Source organism: Nerophis ophidion, linkage group LG08 (genome assembly GCF_033978795.1).
Source record: "Nerophis ophidion isolate RoL-2023_Sa linkage group LG08, RoL_Noph_v1.0, whole genome shotgun sequence".
NCBI lineage: Eukaryota > Metazoa > Chordata > Actinopteri > Syngnathiformes > Syngnathidae > Nerophis > Nerophis ophidion.
Window position 1 is genome coordinate 32,489,791 of NC_084618.1, and position 25,849 is coordinate 32,515,639.

General features: G+C 40.0%; 1 protein-coding gene across 3 annotated transcripts in view; it reads right to left on the reverse strand.

Annotated features, from left to right (window-relative positions):
- sacm1la (SAC1 like phosphatidylinositide phosphatase a) overlaps positions 1 to 25,653 on the reverse strand; it is an 89,643-nt gene extending 63,990 nt beyond the window's left edge. Inside the window, exons 1-4 of one of the 3 annotated variants that reach the window (XM_061908295.1) lie at positions 25,418 to 25,652; positions 6,970 to 7,067; positions 2,078 to 2,152; positions 1,869 to 1,996 (exon numbers count right to left, since the gene is read on the reverse strand). In XM_061908295.1, the coding sequence (XP_061764279.1) occupies positions 1,869 to 1,996; positions 2,078 to 2,152; positions 6,970 to 7,067; positions 25,418 to 25,446 (330 nt within the window). In that variant the 5' untranslated portion in view covers positions 25,447 to 25,652. Of the gene's footprint in view, positions 1 to 1,868; positions 1,997 to 2,077; positions 2,153 to 6,969; positions 7,068 to 25,417 lie in introns of all 3 variants that reach the window. The other 2 variants (XM_061908293.1, XM_061908294.1) reach the window with 2 other exon arrangements.
- Between the last annotated feature and the right edge of the window lie 196 nt (positions 25,654 to 25,849).

The following is a 25,849-nucleotide window of genomic DNA, read 5'->3' on the forward strand; positions in this document are numbered from 1 at the left end:
TCAGTTCCCAAACGTTTATTGAGTGTTGTTAAAAGAAAAGGTGATGTAACACAGTGGTCAACATGCCCTTTCCCAACTAATTTGGCACGTTTTCCAGCCATGAAATTCTAAGTTAATTATTATTTGCAAAAAAAAATAAAGTTTATGAATTTGAACATCAAATATCTTGTCTTTGTAGTGCATTCAATTGAATATGGGTTGAAAATGATTTGCAAATCATTGTATGCACCTGGGAATAGGTTGATTGGCAACACTAAAAAATTGGCCCTAGTGTGTGAATGTGAGTGTGAATGTTGTCTGTCTATCTGTGTTGGCCCTGCGATGAGGTGGCGACTTGTCCAGGGTGTACCCCGCCTTCCGCCCGATTGTAGCTGAGATAGGCGCCAGCGCCCCCCGCGACCCCAAAAGGGAATAAGCGGTAGAAAATGGATGGATGTATTCCGTTTATATTTACATCTAACACAATTCCCCAACTCAAATGGAAACAGTGTTTTTAAAATGTTCTTTATGACAATGAGCCTGGTTACATGCACATTTCCGAACATTTGTGGTCCCTTGCTGTTCAAGTCTCCCTCTGGAAAAAGGTTTGCACTGCACATGTAAACACCTGAAATAAACCGTTGCGGGCCCCAAACTATGTGCGGATTAACAGTTTTGGACTGCTGGGGTACGCCTGTCCAAAACCATTTAATCACGAATGTATACACCCGAGACCTATTTACTCTGACGTCGGACGGAACTTCATCACGTTTACGGTGCTGCGTTGAGTGGCACTTCAAAAGCAGGGCGGGAAAGACATGAGAACAAGGAAGAAGAAGGAGAAATACAAACACACTTCAGCAAAAATCAGCATTATTGGTGTGATGAAGAGACAACGGTCTGCCTTAGCATTCTGAAAGAACTTAACATTATGATGTGTACAGATGAAAGAAAGCACAGGAACGGTGAAATTTATAAAAAAAAAAAGTGTGTGAAGACTTGCGCTATGCTGGCTATGTTCGGACAACCGAGCAGGTTAAGTATCGTTGGAAGACGCTCAACACGGCATACCATGAGGCTAAAAAACAGAACAACACCAGCGGCTGGAATCCTGACGGTTTTGTCCATTACGACCTAATGGATGACTTATTGGGGAATAGCCTGCTGACTTTTGCAGCAGAGGAGTTAAGCGGACCCCTACTTCACATGTAAACGGCATACGCTAGTTCTCGCAGCGCATGTAAACATTGTAAACCTAACAATTGGAAAACTGATCTCCAAGGGAAAACTGAACAGCAGGGGACTAAAAACGTTTGGAAGTGCCCATGCCGCAGTCATTGTTTACTTTCACCCGTCCATTAAAGATTTGATTCATTTATGACGGCTCAGGTCTGATTCACGACAATAGGGCTAGTCTAGCAGCTGCCGATGATGAGGCAAGCAAGGTTTACTGATCAAAGAAATGTGGCAATAGGCTTCATTCAATCAATCAATCAATGTTTACTTATATAGCCCTAAATCACTAGTGTCTCAAAGGGTTGCACAAACCACAACACGAACCACTACGACATCCTCGGTAGGCCCACATAGGGGCAAGGAAAACTCACACCCATTTTGAAACACTTCACATACCAGACTTCGAGGTCAGAGGTGACTATGACTATAATATGTGCGCGTCTGCCATTTTCCACGCATGCGTACTAGGTTGAGTTGCGCCAGCGGACGCAGGGGCGAGGGAGTCTGAAACGATAGCATGGTGTATGTGGACAGGTATAAGGTTAGGTGGGTTATATCCTGTATAACCTGGTGTAGAGGCAGCTTTAGTTATTTAAAAGCCACACTGTTTGGTGGACAAAATTTTCTCAACGGTCTTACATGGGTTCTCATACCTGGGTCTCTGATAGATGCAACACTGTCTTCTTGTAAGAAATGATATCGAAATCCACTGCCTTCCACACTGCATGATCCAGGACACTGCCTATATTCTTCTTTCTTGTGATGAGGATTAAGTACATCCCTATGCAAAGATAGTCAGTGCTCAGCTATCAGGCTGAACAGGACAGTACAATGCAGCATTCTCTTACAACATGATACCAACCAGCAATGAGGCGAATGGTTCCCATGATGCCACAGATAGGCCTGGTCACTGTGGAGGAAGGGATACCCTCTCTACCTGCGAAAACACCACAGATTAGATGCTTTAAAACAGGGTTTGCAAATACTGTGTCTGTGTGGCTGAGATGGTAGAGTGGTCATTCAGAAACTTGAAGGTTTCTGGTACGGACCCAGCGTCCGCCATCCTTGTTACTGCTGCTGTGTCCTTAATCAAGACACCTCAACTACCTTTCTCCTAGTGCCATCCACACTGGTGAACGACTCTTAATCTCAACTGAATGACCTTGGGTAAATAAAGGTTACAAAAATAATATCTTGGTATGAGCTTCTTTGAAATAAGCACCAGAAGACAGTTTAGGTCAGGATTTGGGAACCTTTTTGGCTGAGAGAGCCATGAAAGCCAAATATTTTAAAATGTATTTCCGTGACTGACATATCTTATTTTTTAACAAATGTGTGCATTTTTTAAGTAAGACCAACATTTTTAGAGTGTAATAAGTCTCTAATTCTTTTAATAACATTGTTATTTCTTGAACAGGTGCGGTAAAAACCGGATGGATGGATTAAAATGCATGAGAATGTTTTATATTTTGAACGTTATTTTTAACATCGTGATTACCAGCGGAATTATTCATTACTTGTGTGTTAAGCAATGTCAGCTAAGATTTATCTGAGAGCCAGATGCAGTCATCAAATGAGCCACATCTGACTCTAGAGCCATAAGTTCCCTACCCCTGGTTTAGGTAATAACACATCTAAACTTTGATCTAATGAAATCCAAAGACACAAAAACTTTATTTTAAAATAGCATGTACAATTGTGGGTGTGTTGCAAATGACCTACTATGATTGCATGCAAGTTTATAAGAAGGGCAAAGGTGGTGCTGACCCCCTATTAAAATGAGGATTTTGAGTGTGCTACTTGAAGTTAACAGGAATATTGTGGGAGAGCAGAGTAGCTGTACATGAAAAATGAAGATTAAAGCCATATAGTTGAAAGTCTTAGTGGAGGAGGCAAATAAACACACTGGTAAACTTGTTAGTATTGTAAGTATTTATTTTGGACGTGTAAAAACAGCAAAAAGAGTATTGAAAAAAATTAATATAGTGTTAAGTTTCAAACATGTAAATAAACAGTTACAAGGTTTACACCACATTTAAAGATTCACATTCTAACATGTCCAAAAAATAGTAAATGGTAAATGGGTTGTACTTTGTATAGCGCTTTTCTACCTTCAAGGTACTCAAAGCGCTTTGACAAAACACTTTCACCCATTCACACACTGATGGAGGGAGCTGCCATGCAAGGCGCTAACCAGCACCCATCAGGAGCAAGGGTGAAGTGTCTTGCTCAGGACACAACGGACGTGACAAGGTTGGTACTAGGTGGGGATTGAACCAGGGACCATCGGAGTATCTTACATCTTTTACGTCGACAGGTAATTGTTATTTTAACACAACAATTTAACTAATTAATAAATATTAATACAGTTCACATGAATATATTGTTAAATTACTGTATTGTGCGCATAATTTACTGAAATCTGATATGTTGTGTCTTTCATCAATAAGGTTCAATGTTTATCAGTATTCCTCTTCCTTTGTACTTTGTAAACACTTAGCATTTGAACAGTTTTTTAAACTCGATCATATCATTATTATATTGTATGACTTTTTGCATAATCCATTCCATGATTTTTCTCCACATACTGATGTACACTGAACAAAATTATGATCGCAACACTTTTGTTTTTGCTTTTATTTTTCATAAGTTGAACTCAAAGACCTAAACTTTTACTATATACACTAAATACCTATTCCTTTCAAATATTGTTCACAAATCTGTCTAAACCTGTGTTATTGAGCATTTCTTTTTTGCTATGATAATCCATTCCACCTCACAGGTGTGACATATCAAGATGCTGATTAAAAAGCATGATTATTGCACAGGTGTGCCTTAAGCTGTCCACAATAAAAGGCCACACTGAAATGTGCAGTTTTGCTTTATTGGGGTTTTGGTGGGGTTAGAGAAGCAGTCAGTATCTGATGTGACCACCATTTTCCTCACGCAGTGCAACATAGTTGTTCAGGTTGTTGATTGTGGCCTGTGGAATGTTGGCATTGTTAAAGATCTGTGATTGAATATGCTGTAATCCCAATTTTTCAACCCACCTACAATACAAAATTAAATATATATGGATTTATTTTCAATCAACATTTTCGTTTAAATTTTTTTAGTCGTCAAAAATTGCAGTATATTTTGTTATCGTCTTAGTCAACGTGCACTTTATTTTAACTCGTTATAGTCTTATTTACATCAGGGGAAAATAGGTTGTTGATTACAAATAAGACAAAAAATATTAGTCTACGAAATTATCTTTGCTTTATTCTGGCTTTTTCTTTTGTTTCATGAACACAATTGATTGATTGATTGATTGATACTTTCATTAGTAGATTGCACAGTTCAGTACATATTCCATACAATTGACCACTAAATGGTAACATCCAAATCAATTTTTCAACTTGTTTAAGTCGGGGTCCACGTTAATCAATTCATGGTAAAAATATATACTATCAGCATAATACAGTTATCACACAGGTTAATCATCATAGTATATACATTGAATTATTTACACTATTTACAACCCGGGGTGGTGGGATGAGGAGCTTTGGTTGATATCAGTACTTCAGTCATCAACAATTGCATCAACAGAGAAATGGACATTGAAACAGTGTAGGTCTTACTTGGTAGGATATGTACAGCGAGCAGAGAACATAGTGAGTTCAGATAGCATATGAGCAAGTAAATACATAAGAAGTACATTTGATTATTTACATTAGGTTATTTATAGTCCGGGGAGATGGGATGTGGATGGAGGAGGGTATTAGTAAAGGTTTGAAGTTGCCTGGAGGTGTTGTTTTAGAGCGCTTTTGAAGGAGGATAGAGATGTAGTAGTAATGCTGCAATGGAATCATCTTTTTCGTCTGCGTTTAGGGGCTAATCCAAATTCATAATTACTGGTGGTACGTGTTTAAAAAAACAGTCCGGTGTAAAATGTTGCGGACCAATAAACTTAAGTATCAGGAGTAAGAGTAGTATCAGAACAGGCAGAAGGGCATGAAACGATAAGAAATAACAGCAGATTAAAGAAAGGAGTGTGTTTGTATGCCGGACATTGAACTTCTGGCTGTTGGAATTCGACCATATTATTACTTCTGTAATCTTCATCGGAGTGGAAGTCCCTCCTTCTGCTGGCGAGGCTGCTGCTTGCGACACCATTCATGCCGCTGTTGCTAAGCAACAGACAAAACATCCCGATGCCCTCATTCTCATTTCGGGTGACTTTAATCATGTTTCTTTGGACTCTATTTTCCCACTTTCCATCAATATGTGCACTGTGCAACACGGGACAATAAACTATGGACCTACTGTATGCTAATTCCAAAAATGCATACAGTTCCACTGCCTTTCCCCCCTGGGACGGTCTGATCACAATCTGGTGCTTTTAACACCTCAATGTGTTCCTGCTGTGAGGAGGCAGCCCGTCTCGACAAAATCAGTGCAGAGGCGAAACCAGGAAGCATGCCTTGCCTTGCAGGACTGTTTTGAGACCACAGACTGGGACGTACTCTGTAAGCCTTACGAGACAGATATTGACCGAATCACAGACTGCCTCCCAGACTACACGAATTTCTGAGGACTCCATCATCCCTACAAAACTGTCCATTGTTACCCAAATAACATTCTTTTTTTTTTGTCATGAAAAAGGGAGTTTTTTTGGGTTGGTGCACTAATTGTAAGTGTATCTTGTGTTTTTTATGTTGATTTAATTAAAAAAAAAAAATTAAAAAAAAGAAATAAAAAATTATTATTCTGCGGCCCAGTACCAAGTGGTCCAGTGGTTGGGAACCACTGTCCTAGATCACTGATTACTTGTCTGACAGACCCCAGTTTTTACGACTGGGGAGTTCCCTGTCGGATACTGTGGTCAGTGGTGTAGGTGCTCCACAGGGGACCGTCCTGTCTCCTTTCCTGTTCATCCTCTACACCTCAGACTTCCACTATAGTTCCAGGTCCTGCCACCTGCAGAAATACTCTGACGACCCTGATGTGGTCTAGTGCAGTGGTCCCCAACCGATTGGTACCGGGCCGCAAAATAATTTTTTATTAATTTTTATTTAAAATAAAAAAATAAAAAATATATATTTTTATTTTTTATTAAATCAACATAAAAAACACAATATACACTTACAATTAGTGCACCAACCACAAAAACCTCCCCTTTTCATGACAAAGAAAAAAAAAAAAAAGTTCGAGTTGGCAGTAATTCAAGGCAGGCGCATATTATATGCCCGGCGGCTATTCAAGGAAATACGGTATATGTTATATTTTATTTCACTATATTTAGTCTATTTATACCTGCATTGTCCTTTCCATCCTTACATTTTCAATCATTGTAACTGAGCTACTGTGAGGAACAATTTCACTTGTGGATCATTAAAGATTGTCTAAGTCTAAGATGGGGAAGAGGCTCGCCGACAGCCGGTATTAGGATGCCCACATAAGTACTCAGTGGCGTAACAAATTAGCAACTGTTGAAAAACTATTGTTTAACATGAGTATCCAACATTTACAAGTCTAAAAAGAGAAAAATCATCAGAGGCCATTCATTTCTAAAGAGGAAGTAGTACCATGCTAAAGGAACATATTTGAGAAGAATTGAAGGGCAGACAATAATATTTAAGGTCAAGATACCCTTTGAATAGTTCAATTAAAACTTTTTCACAACATACAGTCAAATATTATTTAAAAAAAGTATGTTTAGTGATGAAACAAGAATTTTTATTTGGGAGTTTGTATGAAAACGGATCTTACTTGTGAGGGTCATCTCATTTGAGACCCTGTCTATTGCCAGGACAGCATCAACCCCTTCATCACAGGCCTCAATGAAAAACTTCTCTGGAGTAGTATGCCTGGAGAAAATTGAAAAAAGTTTACATGTTACAGTTAAATATTAGCTCTTAACCTGAAATTTATATCAGGAGTGTGTAAACCATGTGGGGCCCGCCAGGCGCTTCAATGAAGCCCGCGAGACATCACAAGTTTAACAAAAAGATTGGCCGTGTCATGTTTTTCCCTAGATTTGTTCCCCTGTGGAATGAATTCAGGTGAAATCACTGCCCTCTGGTGTACAAAAGCAAAGGCGACGGTCAATGACCACTAATGTCCTTTACCAGTGAGTTACGCAAAGCCTCAATTTATGTGACCCAATCCAAACAACTTTCCCCATTCATAGTTTGAATGACATAACCAACAAATAAAGTCAACATACGGTCACACATATCAAAGATCCTGCTCAGTGAACTATGTTGAAATTGTAAAACACGTACATCCATCCATCCATTCACTAGCGCTAGTCTCGTTCGGGGTCGCAGGGTTGCTAGAGCCTATCTCAGCGTGGATTTAATTTCAAATTACACATATATAAATCCATTATAGTGCATTATGGGTGATATTCAAAACCCTTTATCAAAACTTCCCCGTGTTTGGCACATTTTAGTTGCTTGATATTTCTGATTCATTACAAAACTTCAATGTTGAGAGGGAAGTAAACAAGGTAGGAGTCTAACTTTCGCATACTATAAAAATTCAAAGTTTTATCGTTTATACTTCATACTACGGCTGGCAATATGGCCTTTTATTAATATCTCGATATTTTTAGGCCATGTCACGATACACAATATATGTCTCGATATTTTGCCTTGGCCTTGAATGAACACTTGATGCACATAATCACACCAGTATGATGATTGTATCTGTCTACATTAAAACACTCTTGTTCATACTGCATTAATAAATGCTCATTTTAAACTTTCATTCAGAGAGGGAAATCACAACTAAGTCAATTTACCAAAACTGTATATATTAAATAGTTATTATGCAGTGGCACAAACATTCATGTCATTTCCAAAACAGAGAGTGCAAGATTGTCAGTCATGCACTTTTGTGCATGATGTCTCTAAGATGACATATCAAAACAACACTGAATTAAAGTTCACTTTTTGTACAGAACGCCACTACAATAGTTTAAAACAAATAAAGTGCACTTTTGTGCATGATGTCTCAAGATATTTCAATAAGTGTCACATAAAATGAGCCGCCTAACAGGAAATCAAATAGTGTATGTCCTTCAGTATGTGGTAGGTAACTGCGGACGTTATCTCCTTCTGTTGTTGACTATTTTTTTTCATACAGTGTTGATGTGGAAATGGTTGCTTCGGCATTGTGTTGGTGTGGCACCGAACTAAGATGTTGACATGCAGAGATCAAGCACTCTTCATTCTCTAGCAGGTGACTTTTCAAATGATGCTACATTAGTGGAGCTGCTATTTTTTGTACGCTTTTGCCACATACTTGACATATTACTGTTGTATGTTCGACATATTCCCGCTTGATGCCAAACCACCGCCACACGATGGACCCCATGCATTTTTTCTTAGTAATTAATTCTTCCTGTATTTGCTACCAGATTTGCACCTTCTTTCTCTCGTATTGCTCCGTGAGCACCACAGATAATGTTGCCCATGCCGCTACCTCTCTACTCCGCAAGGGCGTATACGTATGTGACGTATGTAAGAAGGTGCGCTTGTTTTACGTCGCTTTGAGAAGGAGAGACAAGAGAGAGTGGGAAGAGCCTGCAGTGTAATGCTCGCAGCTAAAAGCAACTGCGTGAGAAAGTATACTCGAATATCACGATAGTCATTTTCTATTTCGCACAGAGACAAACCCACGATATATCAACCCTATTTCATACTGCATTGTCATCACGGTCTGATGTGGGGGGATTGTAAAGTACTTTAAGTTATGTGTTGTTCAGTCTGTCATAGCTTTACTTTAATCAATGCAAACTGAAATGTTATATCTGTACAAATGATTGTTTTTACATCACAATCGACGCTCTGCTGTGTGACAAAAAAAGAGTGGTAATGTGTGTGATTTGGTAAGCATGCGTGTGTGCGTGTGTGTGTTCTTGCAATGCTTACTTAATGGTGAAGTCGCTCTGTTTACAAAGTCACCTTTAGGGGACCTTTTACGGTATGAGGACAAAAAACAGGTCCCCGAAAGGGAAACCTTTTTAAATAATAGTCAGATCCATTCTGAAGTTGCCCAAGTGACTTTTAAGCTTTGGCCCATAAAACATGTTTACTGGTTAGTTTGAGTGTGAGACATTTGCACAGCATCCCCATCATCGGGCTGTAGCTGGTACTGCACTCGCTGTTCTGCTCACATTCCTTCCGGGATTAGTTATCACTTCCACTTGGTCCCCATAAGGAAGGAGGTTTGTTTGCAGGAGATGCCAACTGATAGGATACAAAAATAAGCTGTTTAAACCAAATGGTAAGCACATCTTTCTTATAAATGGAGGCTATAGACAATCATTTGTACAAACCCTGTTTCCATTTCAGTTGGGAAATTGTGTTAGATGTAGATATAAACGGAATCAGGGGCGCCGAAAAGGGGGGGTAAAGGAGACGGATTCTAGGGGCCCATGATGGAGGGGGGCACAGAGAGGCCCCTAATGATGATGAAATTATATGAAATTTTTCATGCCTGTTAATCTGGTTTTATGTTTGATCATGTTTTGTTTTGTTTTCTGGACTCTTTTTGCGTTTGCACTTCCTTATTTTCTTGGTCACCATAGCTACTCATTAGTTTCCACCTGGTTCCCCTAGTCACGCCCCGATCCTCAGCCTCTCACACCTGTTTCTAGTTACCATGGCCACTATTTATGTCACTTGCTTTCTGTTCATCTTTCTGGGTACTTTGCATTCTGCCTTATGCCTTCATGCCTGCATTTTGCGTACAAACCTTCACGCCTCGCCACGCTGTTAACCATTTGGACCACGTAAGATCTTTGTATTTTTTGCCTCAGTGCAAGTTTTTTGTTTATTGAATATCTTTGATAGCATCTTTTGTTTATTTATAGATCGCCATGCCATTGTGCTGTTTTTGTTAAAGTTTTAGTATAGATTATTAGCCGCCACTGAGCGCGTCCTTTGTTTTGCCTTTTTTTTGTATTATAGTGTATTAAAAAAAAATATGTACTCACATCCATGCCTGACTCGTCCCACATCATCTCTGCATCGAGGAAGCAAAAACAATCTTAGTCCCGGCATGACAGAAAGTACCCAGCACGAGGTCTTCCTTGCAGAAGATTTGGAAGAAATATTCCTTACGGACGCAGACAAGCAGGAGATGTTCCTTTGGCTCGTCGCGGACGCCCAGCCATCGGCGTATGACGAAGATGACGAAGAGGAGTTGGCGGATGAAGACCTGCCTCCCGGTGCTATGTTCGCGTGGAGCCAACTGTTGGCGGAAATGGCGGATGCAGAGGACCGATTCCGCCCCCAGTCGCCTGACACCCGGATGTCCTCCTCAGCGTCCTGCCCATCGCGCGGTGGCGGCACGCTGTCGGGGCGCTCGCGTCCCAGGCGGCGTGCCGGAGCAGCGCACAAGCACACGCAGAAGAAAGGCAGGACTTGCCCCTCAACGCTGACTGACAAGCTCGTTCTGTGCGGCTTTTTCAGCCCCTCCCAAGGCACAAAAAAAAATGTTCTGCAGATAATCAAAATAAATTCAAAGTTCATGCCACACCCCCCAGGACTCAACCCCCCCCACCCCCCAAGCCACAAGATTTTTTTTCAAAGAATCAAACCAAGACAAATAAAAAAAAAGACAATATGGAGAATTTAAAGGGGAAGATTCTGCCCTCCTCCTCACTGCCCCCCACCCACCCCAAGAGACTGTTCCGTGTCACGGTGAGAGTGTCTGGGAGCCACTCCTTGAGGGGGGGCTGGGAGCTTGTTGGTTGGTTCTGCCCAGTATGGTTCCAAGCCACAGCGACCAGCACGTCCCCCACCTCCAGTTTTTCGGCCGGCTAAGCCGCGGCTTCAAGCGAGGCTACCTCCACCAGCACCAATTCTACCAAGTCCAAATCCAGCACCATGTCCAAGTCCAGCACCAAGCCCAAGACCAAGTCCGATGCTAGCACCAAGTCCAGGTCCACGGCTAGCTCCAAGTTCAGGTCTGATGCTAACACCAAGTTCAAGTCCAAGTCTAAGGCTAGCAACACGACCTGCTTCACGGCTAGCGCCACGACCTGCTCCATGGCTAGCGCCATGTCCACGACCAAGATCAAGTCCTGATCCAAGTTCAAGTTCAGCACCAAGTCCACATCCACGGCTAGTACCAGTCGCAGCTCCACGACGCCAAGCGCCGCCAGTCGCAGCTCCACGATGCCAAGCGCCGCCAGTCGCAACTCCAAGTCCAAGTCGACCGCCAAGTCCAAGTCGACCATCAAGTACTAGTTGACCGCCAAGTCCAAGTCCAGGTCGGACGCCAAGTCCGAGTCCAGGTCGGACGCCAAGTCCGAGTCCAGGTCGGATGCCAAGTCCGAGTCCAGGTCGGACGCCAAGTCCGAGTCCAGGTCGGACGCCAAGTCCGAGTCCAGGGCGGGCGCCAAGTCCGAGTCCAGGTCGGGCGCCAAGTACGAGTCTAGGTTGGGCGCCAAGTCCGAGCGCCAAGTCAGAGTCCAGGTCGGGCGCCAAGTCCGAGTCAAGCTCCAAGCCGAAGTCCAAGTCCAAACCGAGGGCCAAGGCCAAGTCCACGTCGAGCGCCAACGCCTGCCACGATGATGACGCGTCTGCCTCTTTGTCGGCCACGGATGTGGCTGCTACGTGGGCGTCCACTATGCCAAGGATGCCGACCTCCTCGTCGGCCACAGTTGTGGCCACTACGTGGTCGTCCGCCACGCCCTCCTCGTCGGCCACAGTTGTGGTCTCTACATGGTCGTCTGCCTCGCCAAGGGGGTCGGCCACGGATATGGCCGTTCCCCGGTCGCCCACCTCGGTCCTCTACGCGTCGCCGCCACCTGACTCTGCCCCGAAGGATACGGGGACACGTGGTTTGGCGATCCACCGCCATGTTACCCTCCTGCCCTCTCATGACTCTTGATCATTGTTGGACATCTGGAAGCTGTGCTTAATGGAGGGGCTCTGTCATGCCTGTTAATCTGGTTTTATGTGTGATCATGTTTTGTTTTTGTTTTCTACACTCTTTTTGCGTTTGCACTTCCTTGTTTTCTTGGTCACCATAGCTACTCATTAGTTTCCACCTGGTTCCCCTAGTCACGCCCCGATCCTCAGCCTCTCACACCTGTTACCACTTGCTTTCTGTTCATCTTTCTGGGTACTTTGCATTCTGCCTTATGCCTTCATGCCTGCATTTTACGTACAAACCTTCACGCCTTGCCACGCTGTTAACCATTTGGACCACGTAAGATCTTTGTATTTTTTGCCTCAGTGCAAGTTTTTTGTTTATTGAATATCTTTGATAGCATATTTTGTTTATTTATAGATAGCCATGCCATTGTGCTGTTTTTGTTGAAGTTTTAGTAAAGATTAGCCGCCACCGAGCGCGTCCTTTGTTTTGCCTTTTTTTTGCATTATAGTGTATTAATAAAAAATATGTACTCGCAGTGGGAGAGTGGCCGTGCGCAACCCGAGGGTCCCTGGTTCAAATCCAACCTAGTACCAACCTCGTCACGTCCGTTGTGTCCTGAGCAAGACACTTCACCCTTGCTCCTGATGGGTGCTGGTTGGCGCCTTGCATGGCAGCTCCCTCCATCAGTGTGTGAATGTGTGAGTGAATGAGTAAAATGTGGAAGTAGTGTCAAAGCGCTTTGAGTACCTCGAAGGTAGAAAAGCGCTATACAAGTACAACCCATTTATTTATTTATTTATCCATGCCTGACTCGTCCCACATCATCTCTGCATGGAGGAAGCAAAAACAATCCTAGTCCTGGCATGACAAAATTATGTGTTGGGGGCCTTGTAAAGATTCTTTTCATGGGCCCCAAAATCCATAGCGGCGCCCCTGAACGGAATACAATGATTTGCAAATCCTTTTCAACCCATATTCAAATGAATACACTACAAAGACAAGATATTTGATGTTCAAACTCATAAACTTTTTTTTTTTTTTTGCAAACAATAATTACCTTAGAATTTCATGGCTGCAACACGTGCCAAAGTAGTTGGGAAAGGGCATTTTCACCACTGTGTTACATCACCTTTTCTTTTAACAACACTCAATAAACGTTTGGGAACTGAGGAAAGTAATTGTTGAAGCTTTGAAAGTGGAATTCTTTCCCATTCTTGTTTTATGGAGAGCTTCAGTCATTCAACAGTCTGGGGTCTCCGCTGTCGTATTTTACGCTTCATAATGCGCCACATATTGTCGATAGGAGATGGGTCTGGACTGGAGGCAAGCCAGGAAAGTACCTGCACTCTTTTTTTCGAAGCCACGCTGTTATAACACGTGCTGAATGGGCCTTGGCATTGTCTTGCTGAAATAAGCATGGGTGTCCATGAAAAAGACGGTGCTTAGATGGCAGCAAATGTTGTTCCAAAACCTGTATGTATCTTTCAGCATTAATGCTGCCTTCACAGATGTGTAAGTTACCCATGCCTTGGGCACTAATGCACCCCCATACCATCACAGATGCTGGCTTTTGAACTTTGTGTCGATAACAGTATTTGGTCCGGATGACACAATGTCGAATATTTCCAAAAACAATTTGAAATGTGGGCTCGTCAGACCACAGAACACTTTTCCATTTGCGTCAGTCCATCTTAGATGATCTCGGGCCCAGAGAAGCCGGCGGCGTTTCTGGATGTTGTTTATAAATGGCTTTCGCTTTGCATAGTAGAGCTTTAACTTGCACTTACAGATGTAGCGACGGACTGTATTTAATGACAGTGGTTTTCAGTAGTGTTCCTGAGCCCATGTGGTGATATCCTTTAGAGATTAATGTCGGTTTTTGATACAGTGCCGTCTGAGGGATCGAAGGTCACGGTCATTCAATGTTGGTTTACGGCCGTGCCGCTTACGTGGAGAGATTTCTCCTGATTCTCTGAACCTTTTGATGATATTATGGACCGTAGATGTTGAAATCCCTAAATTTCTTGCAATTGCACTTTAAAAAACGTTGTTCTTAATCTGTTTGACTATTTGCTCACGCAGTTGTGGACAAAGAAGTGTACCTCGCACCATCCTTTCTTTTGAAAGACTGAGCATTTTTTGGGAAGCGGTTTTCTTACCCAATCATGGCACCCACCTGTTCCCAATTAGCTTGCACACCTGTGGGATGTTCCAAATAAGTGTTTGATGAACATTCCTAAACTTTATCAGTATTTATTGCCACCATTCCCAAGTTCTTTGTCACCTGTTGCTGGCATCAAATTCTAAAGTTAATAATGATTATTTGCACACCAAAAAAAAAAAAAAAATGTTTATCAGTTTGAACATCAAATATGTTGTCTTTGTAGCATACTCAACTGAATATGGGTTGAAAATTATTTGTATACATACATATACATGTGTGTATATATATATATATATATATATATATATATATATATATATATATATATATATATATATATATATATATATATATATATATATATATATACATATATATATATATACATACATACATACATACATACATACATACATATATATATATATATGTATATATATATATATATATACATATACATATATATATACACATATACATATATATATACACATATACATATATATATACACATATACATATATATATACATATACATATATATATATACATATACATATATATATATATATATATATATATACATATACATATATATATATATATATATACATATACATATATATATATATACATATACATATACATATATATATATATACATATACATATACATATATATATATATATACATATATATATATATATATATATATATATATATATATATATACATATATATATATATATATATATATATATATATATATATATATACATATATATATATATATATATATATATATATATATATATATATATATATATATATATATATATGAGGGTTGTCCGCCGAAATTTGCCAACAAATGCGTATCGGCAAGGCATGGGAAAATGACAATCCAGATCCAGTTTTTTTTTTTAAATTACGGGTCTGTGTTTTTCAAAGCAACGATTCCACTTTTCTGCTGCTCCCTAATTTCCTTTCCGCATTTTCCAGCACACCTTCAACACATCCACAGGTCTGTGTCCTAACCGTTAATACGGCCAAGTGAATTAAAAGTTACCGGTAAAAATGTCAGCTGTGTGGGATTATTTTACCCTACAAAACGAAAAAGATGAAGATAGCGACAGCAATCTGCCGGCCACAATAACAGGCAACCAATGGTCGCTGCTAGAGAAAACTGCAACAATTCTCAAAACACTTCCAAGAGTTGACAGCTGAGGTTAGTGCAGCCTTTGCCACAGCAGCCGATGTTTTCCCATCTGTCCGTGTCTTGACACGCTTTCTAGGCATTGAGAGCAAAGAACACCAAGGGATTCAAACCATGAAGGCCACCTTACTCGATGCGGTGCACACACGTTTTGACCATGTGGAAACTGAACCCCTATGACGTGGCAACAATGCTAGATCCACGCTACAAAGACAAGTAAGTGCTTTATAATTATTTGAGCTAGGGCTGGGCGATATATACGATATATCGCGGGTTTTTCTCTGTGCGATATAGAAAATGACTTTATCGTAATATTCGAGTATACGTTCTCACGCAGTTGCTTTTAACTGCAGGCATTACACTACAGGCTCTTCTCACTCTTTCCTGTCTCTCCTTCTCACAGACAAGCAGGCGCACAAGCTTACACAAGTCACATACTGTCACAATATACGTCACATACGTATTACGCCCTCGCCCAGCAGAGAGGTAGCAGACTGGGTAACGTTAGCTGTGATGCTAACGTAGCCGTACGAGTCGTAATACGAGAGAAAGAAGGTGCGAATCTGGTAACAAATAAAGGAAGACTTAATTCCCAATAAAAACAGCAGGGGGCACATCGTCTGGCGGTTGTTCGGCTTCACGTGGGAATATGTCGAACAGACAACCTTAATTTGTCAAGTGTGGGGCAAAAGCGTTGATATAAAAAGTAGCATTACTGCCAATATGTAGCATCATTTGAAAAGTCACTCGATAGAGAATGAAGGGAATTTAATAACGTCCGTAGTAACCTACCACATAGTGAAGGACAAATACTATTTGATTTCCTATTATGCAGCTCATTTTTATTTGACACTTAAAATGTCTCTGACAATCTTGCACTTTCAGTTTTGGAAATGACATGAATGTTTGTGCCACTGCTTAATAACTTTAATAAATACACTTTTGGTCAATTGACTTAGTTGTGATTTCCCTCTCTGCATGAAAGTTTAAAAGTAGCATATATGAATGCAGTATGAAGAAGAATGTTTTAATGTAGACAGATAGAATCATCATACTACTGTGATTATATGTATCAAGTGTTCTTTCAAGCCCAAGGCAAAATATCGTAATATATATCGTATATCGCGATATGGCCTAAAAATATCGAGATATTAAAATAGGCCATATTAAGCAGCCAGAATTTGAGCATGTTATAAGCTTAAGTACTATATTGAAAATATTTTACTCTACAGCTGGCATTTATTTCTTTGTCAGTATTTCAGTAGCCTAATGTTTCATAGATAAAAGGTGATGGGAATGTATTTTTATTGTTATTATTATTATAATATTATCATTTATTATTATTGTTATTATTCTTATTTTCCTTCAGTTATATGATGGGTGAGGAAATGTCACTGTTGATCATTTGTGATCTATTTTGTGTGTTAATTGTTGTCATTGAACATTAATATGTGGAGACTGGCTGAAACAATGTAAAATAATTGATATATCTTTATTACATTTTATCCAAATGTTAAGGTTCTTCACTAACAGGTGCTGGTCATATTATTAGAATATCATGAAAAAGTTGATTTATTTCATTAATTCCATTTAGAAAGTCAAACTTGTAGAATGTATACATTCATTCCAAACAGACTGATACATTTCAAGTGTTTTTTGCCAAAAAGAAGATGATTATAGCTGACAACCAATGAAAACCCTAAATTCAACATCTCAGAAAATTAGAATATGGTGAAAAGGTCAGATATTGAAGACACCTGGTGCCACACTCTAATTAGCTAACTAACTCTAAACACCTGGAAAAACCTTTAAATGGTCTTTCGTTTTGATTCTGTATGACACACAATCATGGGGAAGACTGCTGACTTGACAACTGTCCAAAAGATGACCATTGATACTTTAAAGAAGGAGGGCAAGACACAAAAGGTCATTGCCAAAGAGGTTGGATGTTCCCAGAGCTCTGTGTCCAAGCACATTAATAGAGAGGCGAAGGGAAGACAAAGATGTGGTAGAAAAAAGTGTACAAGCAAGAGGGATAACCGCGCCCTGGAGAGGATTGTCAAACAAAACCGATTCAAAAATGTGGGGGAGATCCACAAAGAGTGGACTGCAGCTGGAGTCAGTGCTTCAAGAACCACCACGCACCAACGTATGCAAGATATGTCGCATTCCCTTGTGTAAAGCTACTCTTGAATAAGAGACAACGTCAAAAGCGTCTCGCCTGGGCTCAAGACAAAAAGGACTGGACTGCTGCTGAGTGGTCCAAAGTTATGTTTTCAGATGAAAGTCAATTTTGTATCTCCTTTGGAAATCAAGGTCCCAGAGTCTGGAGGAAGACAGGAGAGGCACAGAATCCACGTTCCCTGAAGTCCATTGTCAAATTTCCACAATTGGTAATGGTCTGGGGTGCCATGTCATCTGCTGGTGTTGGTCCACTGTGTTTCCTGAAGTCTAGGGACAATGCAGCAGTCTACCAGGAAGTTTTAGAACACTTTATGCTGCCTGCCGCGGATCAATTTTATGGAGGTGAAGATTTCATTTTACAACATGACTTGGCACCTGCACACAGTGCCAAATCTACCAGTACCTGGTTTAGGGACCATGGTATCCCTGTTCTTGATTAGCCTTAACCCCATAGAAAAACTATGGGGTATTGTGAAGCGGAAGATGCGAGATGCCAGACCCAACAATGCTGAAGAGCTGAAGGCCACTATTAGAGCAACCTGGGCTCTCATAACACCTGAGGAGTGCAACAGACTGGTCGACTCCATGCCACGCCGTATTGCTGCAGCAATTCAGGCAAAAGGAGCTGCAACTAAGTATTGATTGCCGTACATGCTGAAACTTTCCATGTTCATACTTTTCAGTTGGCCCACATTTCTAAAAAATATTTTTTGGTACTAGTCGTAACTAATATTCTAATTTTCTGAGATACTGAATTTGGGATTTTCAGTAACTGTCAGTACTAATTATCAAAATTTAAAGAAATAAACATTTCAAATATATCACTATGTGTGTAATGAATTGATATATTATGTAAGTTTCACGTTCTGAATATAATTACTGAAATAAATCAACTTTTTCATGATATTCTAATATTATGAACAGCACCTGTATACTACCAACCTGGATCAGGCAAAGGAGGCACTAAAGGTAGAGGTGATGAAAATGGAACCAGAACTGAAGACCATGCCCTCTGGAATAAGGTGTGGCTGAGGCTGAGACAGCAAGGCAAACACCACGAATGGAGGCCGGAAGCTCAACCAGCAGCCTCGGCAGCTACTTTAACAAGATACTGGAGAAGAACTGCACAGCAGGTCCATCTAAGCAGCAGATCACCCCAGGGGCACTGTTTCAGTTGGAGAGCTACCTCAGTGAGCCTCCAGCAATCCTTTTCACTACTGGAGAGACAATCAGTCTCGACTACCCGCCCTGGCAGCAACAGCAGTCAAGTTCCTCAGTGCTCCTTGCACCAGTGTTGAGAGTGAGAGGCTTTTTAGCACAGCCTCACTCATTGATGAACACAGGAGCAGGCTGACTCCTGAGCATCTTGAAGTACGAGTCTTTGTTAGAAAGAATCTCCCTATTATGCTCGGACTGAAGTAGGGGGGTGGGGGGTGGGGGCAAACAATTGAAGGGAGTGTGTGGATAGTTGTTTTTTTTTAAGTTCACACTTGTTCAAGAGCAAGTATTGATGCTGAGTTACAGACATTTTATCCCACTCAGGTTGTTTGTGTGTTTTGCTTTTTTAATTATGTCTACTGCATTATTTGCACTTTATACTGTTCACTTTTTTACTGTTCAATGATGCCATTTCTGTTTGTCATGTATAATTTTGTCTATTTTATGTTTATTCTTGAATAAACAGGTCAGTTTCTTGTTACCAACCCATCCATTCATCCATTTTATACCGCTTATTCCCTTTAGGGCCATTGCGTATTTTCCAACTTACCAAATTCAGCTGCCTTGTTGTTATCAACATGAATCTGACAACTAAGTAGGCTAAATAAATTTAAACTTTAATACATGCTCAGATAGGCCAGTATAAGCGAGTATCGGTATCGGATCGGAAGTGCAAAAACCTGGATCGGGACATCTCTAATATATATATATATATATATATATATATATATATATATATATATATATATATATATATATATATATATATATATATATATATATATATATATATATACACACACACACATAAATATATATATATATATATATATATATATATATATATAGATAGATAGATAGATAGATAGATAGATAGATAGATAGATAGATAGATAGATAGATAGATAGATAGATATATACACACACACACACATACATATATATATATATATATATATATATATTAGGGCTGCAACAACTAATCGATTAAATCGATTAGAATCAATTATAAAAATAGTTGGCGATTAATTTAGTCAGCGATTAGTTGGATGTATGCAATGCGCTTGCGCGGAGGCTTTTTTTTTTCTTTTCCCCTAAACCTTTATTTATAAACTGCAACATTTACAAACAGCTGAAAAACAATAATCAAAATAAGTACAAAAACAGTACAAAACAGCGCCAGGGCTGCGCTGAGCCTATGTCTCATGAGGTGGCAGTGAGCCAGCCAATGATGTGTCATGTGCAGCTCACTTGCCATGCCGTCTCCTTTGTGGAAACGTCCGAAAAATGGCGGAAGGAAACAGTACGGATAGTTCAGCGGAGAAACATCTCGTGGTTATTGCTTCAATGGAGATAAGTGTACGACATAAGTCGTCCAAAGTGTCGGAACACTTTACTTTAAAGACTTCAAAGAAGACATTTCCTGCAAAACGTGCAGCATGGACGTCGCGTGGCACGGAAGGACAACATTGCTTCGGCAGCACCTGAAGAAGATAAAGGGAAGAACTCACGGTATGTAGCTTTTTAAGTCCATAGTCCGAGTGTATTGATCCGTTGAGTCCGTCTTTGTGTATTTTTAATCTTTTGTTAATGAGGAGATTTTTTTTCTGTAAGCACAGGAGCAACTGTTGTGTATTAACTTTCATAGTGTTAGGAACTTTTTGGATAGTGCAGTGACTTCATTTTATGTGTTGTTTTGAGTCGCAACAGGCATTCATTCATAAGTTCAGCTTTTTTGTGAGTAACTTTAACGTTATGTCTTTGTTGCAACGCGGGACTGATAATGTGTCTCCGGCACATTCGACTCAGTTTTCAGAGAGAAAACGCAAGTATATACGTAACGGACAGAAATATCTCAGGTTTGTTTCATAATGGATCAATGTAGCCGGGCCCAATAAAGCTACATAAATCTATTTAGACTTGAGTGACGCTTTAGTATAACTAAACGTTATGAAGGTGCTGGAATATTTAATGCTATTATTCGGAGGTAGCCTAATGTGAATCCTTTATTATTCAGAACAGACACGTGTACTATATCTGATCCAGTTTTGATCTGATGAGTTACATTTCTGTGTTGTTATTGGTGTATTCTGCAACTCCAATGTCCATTTATTTATTTGAGCTGTTTTTTTAATGTGGTGGCGTATTTGTCTTTTACGTCAGAAAATTATTAATTAAATCAACTGGGTATGTATTGAGTTACATGTAAATGAGGCTACTATGTACATTCATAATATGGTTTCTCTCATTTCAGAAAGAAACAAGGCAGCATTAGAGACTTGGTACAAAGGAGGGTGTGCACACCACAGCAAGCGGCTGCATTGACTAATGCTATCCTGAATATGTTGCAAACTGACATGAGGCAACTATCAATGGTGGAGGATGAAGGTTTTAGACAAATGATTCACGTCCTCAACCCTGGTTAAACTCTTCCCTCGAGGAACCATTTTACCAAACTGCTGGAGAGGAAGTACGAGCAGACATTCCATGCAGTGTAGACTGACATAAAAGCCACCCAGAGAAAAATTGCTCTCACTACTGATGTGTGGACAGCCTACCTTGGCAATACATGCAGCTACATTGGAGACGAATGGAACATGAAGTCAATCTGCCTTACGACCATGCCAATAGAGGAAAGACATTCAGCATCCAACATTGCAGAATGGTTGGAATAGGTAGTAGCCAGGTTTGAAATTCCCCTAAGCAAAATTATTGCTAGTGTGCAGGACAATGGTGCACTTTATTAAAAAAAAAAACATTTTTGTAACACTTGCCTTGTTTTTTTGGCAAGTCGAAAGGACATGGTGCCAGAACAATTTCCCTTGTGGATCATTAAAGTTTGTCTAAGTACGCTGTATTTTAAAATGTAGTTTGTCTCTTTTATCCGATTATTAATCGATTAATTGAATTAATAATCGACAGATTAATCGATTATCAAAGTAAACGTTAGTTGCAGCCCTAATATCCATCCATCCATTTTCTACCGCTTATTCCGTTTTGGGGTCGCGGGGGGCGCTGATGCCTATCTCAACTACAATCGGGCGGAAGGCGGTGTACACCCTGGACAAGTTGCCACTTCATCGCAGGGCCAACACGGATAGACAGACAACATTCACACTCACATTCACACACTAGGACCAATTTAGTGTTGCCAATCAACTTATCCCCAGGTGCATGTCTTTGGAAGTGGGAGGAAGCCGGAGTACCCGGAGGGAACCCACGCATTTACGGGGACAACATGCAAACTCCACACAGAAAGATCCCCAGCCCGGGATTGAACCCAGGACTACTCAGGACCTTCGTATTGTGAGGCAGACACACTAACCCCTCTGCCACCGTGAAGCCCGGCCCTAATATATATATATATATATATATATATATATATATATATATATATATATATATATATATATATATATATATATATATATATATATATATATATATGTCAGTGTTTTGATTTTTTAGCTGTGCTTATCCCACACTTGAAAGGATGTACCAATGCTGAATATGGATTCTGGATTTCTCTCAAAAGACCAGACCGTCATTATTTTTTTTCCTTTTATTTTCCTTTAGTTTGCAACATTGTTTTTCAAACAATGAAACAGCTTGTTTTGCCTTTTTAGCAGCTTTTAGCAGCTTTGACCAGCCTTTGGTAGCTTTTGGGAGCTTCTAGAGTCTTTGGTAGCTTTTTGCAGTCTTTAGGAGCTTTTAGCAGCCTTAGTTTTTAGCTTTTAGGTGAAAAACCGGCTGTCCGTTCAGCTTTTGGTTTTGGTACTTTTTTTATTGGCACAGCTCTGGGTTATCGTCAAGGATAGTGAACCTTCCTCCACTCTGTGCTGGGGTGGCGTCTTATGCTCTCCTTGATTAGACGCAGCTGTCTAATTATCGGGCTCGCGCACCAGCAGGTCAGATGGGAGCGCGCTGCGCTATACCTGCGCGCTAACATGAATAGATCGGGTGATCATATAAACAGACTGGCTGAAATAATGCCGGATTATCTATTATTTACCTGGGGCTGCCAAGGTGAATAGGGGGTACGGATGTGCTTTACCATAAAATATAATGTTTTATTTTTTATTTTTAAACGGGGTTAGGCTGGTTGCCAGGTCACCACGGTTGTAAGCTCGCGCATCAGCTGACGAGGCAGCTGTTCGCCGCTACAATTATACATATATATATATATATGTGTGTGTGTGTGTATATACATATATACTTATACACACATATAAATGTGTATGTGTGTAAATTATATACATATATACATATATATATACATACATATATATACATATATACATACATATATACATATATATATACATACATACATATAGATATATACATATATATATATATATATATACATACATATATATATATATATATATATATATACACACATACATATACATATATATATATATATATATACACACATATATATATATATACACATACATCAATCAATCAATCAATGTTTACTTATATAGCCCTAAATCACTAGTGTCTCAAAGGGCTGCACAAACCACAACACAAACCACTACGACATCCTCGGTAGGTAGGCCCACATAAGGGCAAGGAAAACTCACACCCAGTGGGACGTCGGTGACAATGATGACCCAGTGGGACGTTGGTTACAATGATGACTATGAGAACCTTGGAGAGGACGAAAGCAATGGATATCGAGCGGGTCTAACATGATAAATATATAAATGATAAAAAAACATGATATATATATATATATATATATATATATATATATATATATATATATATATATATACCAGGGTTTCCCACAGCGCTTTGTTATTAAGGCAGCCGCCTTAATAACAAAGAGACACCGCCTAAAATAAAGTCTTAAAAAAAAATGTTTTGTTTTTTTTCAGGCAAATCATATAGTTGATGTTGATGCCCATATCGGATGTTCTGATTTACTGTACAAAAGAGAAGTGTAGGATACTTCTCTTGTTGCCTTATTTGTATTTGACTTCATTAAATGCATTTCTATTATCATTTGGTGCTAAACTAAAGTTTTAACAAGCTGCTATGCGTCGTACTGCCTCTGTCAGTGCTTCTCTGCATCACCAAGCATTGTCCCACCCACACAACCATCTGATTGGCTGTTACCACTCTGTGTTCAACCAATCAGCGGTGCGTATTCAGAGCGCATGTAACAGGCAATCAGCAGTGCATATTCAGGATGGTAACAGCCAATCAGCAGTGAGTATTCAGAGCACATGGAGCTCGGCAGAGGCAGGCAGAGAGAAAGAGAGAAGAGACCTGCAGGTTAGCAGAAAGATGTTTAGCAGGTGAGCATAATGCAGCGGACTCTCCCCAAATTATAATAATCACCTCCCAGTCAACTATTAGTAACATCACTATGAGCCCGTTGACATTATGTTAAATGAAGAGTTATTGTCTCTGATAGTTGATATGATAATGTAACTGCATCATAAAGCCTACATGAACTCCATGGTGTTGCTATTGTACTATTTTTTCAGCTCCAGTTACATTAATCATAAGTAATGTAGCAGCCTAGTTTCCCTGCTATCACGTGTTGATAAAAATATAAAATTTACATTAAAAAAATCAACTACAGGTTTCCCAAACGCAGTGATAAATTAAGCATGGTGAGTTATTGGCCCTAGCGTGTGAATGTGAGCGTGAATGTTGTCTGTCTATTTTGTGTTGGCCCTGCGATGAGGTGGCGACTTGTCCAGGGTGTACCCCGCCTTCCGCCCGATTGTAGCTGAGATAGGCGCCAGCGCCCCCCGCGACCCCAAAAGGGAATAAGCGGTAGAAAATGGATGGATGGATGGAGTTAAGCAGTTGTCAGCATGTGGCCCCACTTTTAACTAATTTTCCAAAAGCTTATTTACAGTAAATCATTTATTTGACTTAGTCATTATTTTGTCATAGTAAGCCAATATTTACTAAGTCAAAATAAGCACATAATTAGTATCTCCGGTAACTACGACTGTGTTTTGTGCTTTCTTTTTACTTTAGGTAAAAAATATATCGTATACCCCCGTCCTTCCGACTGTCCCGGGCGACGCCCCCTTGGCCCTGGTAAGACAACACCTTAACACACAAATATTCTGGGGAAAACACTGCATACCCTGTAAATACATACATACATACATACATACATATATGCATACATACATACATACATACGTAATTCGACAACAAATATTGCTTGGACTCCTAGCTACGTGCAGTCCTGGCTAATGGTACCGTTTAATAGAGGGCTTTACGTACGGACAGAACAAAACCCCGGTCCAATAACATATTCTGCAATATCAACTTCTTGATACTGAGAAGTTTATAATAAAGATTACTGGCAAGTTAAACTTGACTACTTCCTGCAGTACCAGTAGAGCCTGTCAGAGAACTTTAGCTATTATGTCATTGAGGCTACAAATGCTATCTTTTTAATCAAGTTTCTAGCTATCCCATCGTGCACGTCAATTCAAGTGCGTTATGACGGACGTCGTAATAAAGTGTTTCAAAAGGAAAGTGTATTTCATGTACTTACAAATTGTATCTCTCATAGGCAGTCGCCATTTTCGTTCCGTCTACCGAGACTGAGCTGCTGAGTTTTTGTTGCCAGTCTGTAGACGTGAGACCAGCAGCAAACCCTTGTGTTAAAATTTGCGATTTTCTATGCTGCCTGGCAACCCTCAGGGCGTGACTATCGTCCAACTCAACTCGGAGCTGTTCGAAACCCTACACAAGCACATCTTTCTCTTTCTCTTTCTCTTTCTCTTTCTCTCTCTCTCTCTCTCTCTCTCTCTCTCTCTCTCTCCACATATATATATATATATATATATATATATATATATATATATATATATATATATACATAAAAAATGTTCCTAAATAAATCCGTGTTTATTCGGTAAAATACAATCCCACAACAGAGTGTGAACTCGTCCTTGGTTTTTTTACATTTATCGTTGCTTTAACA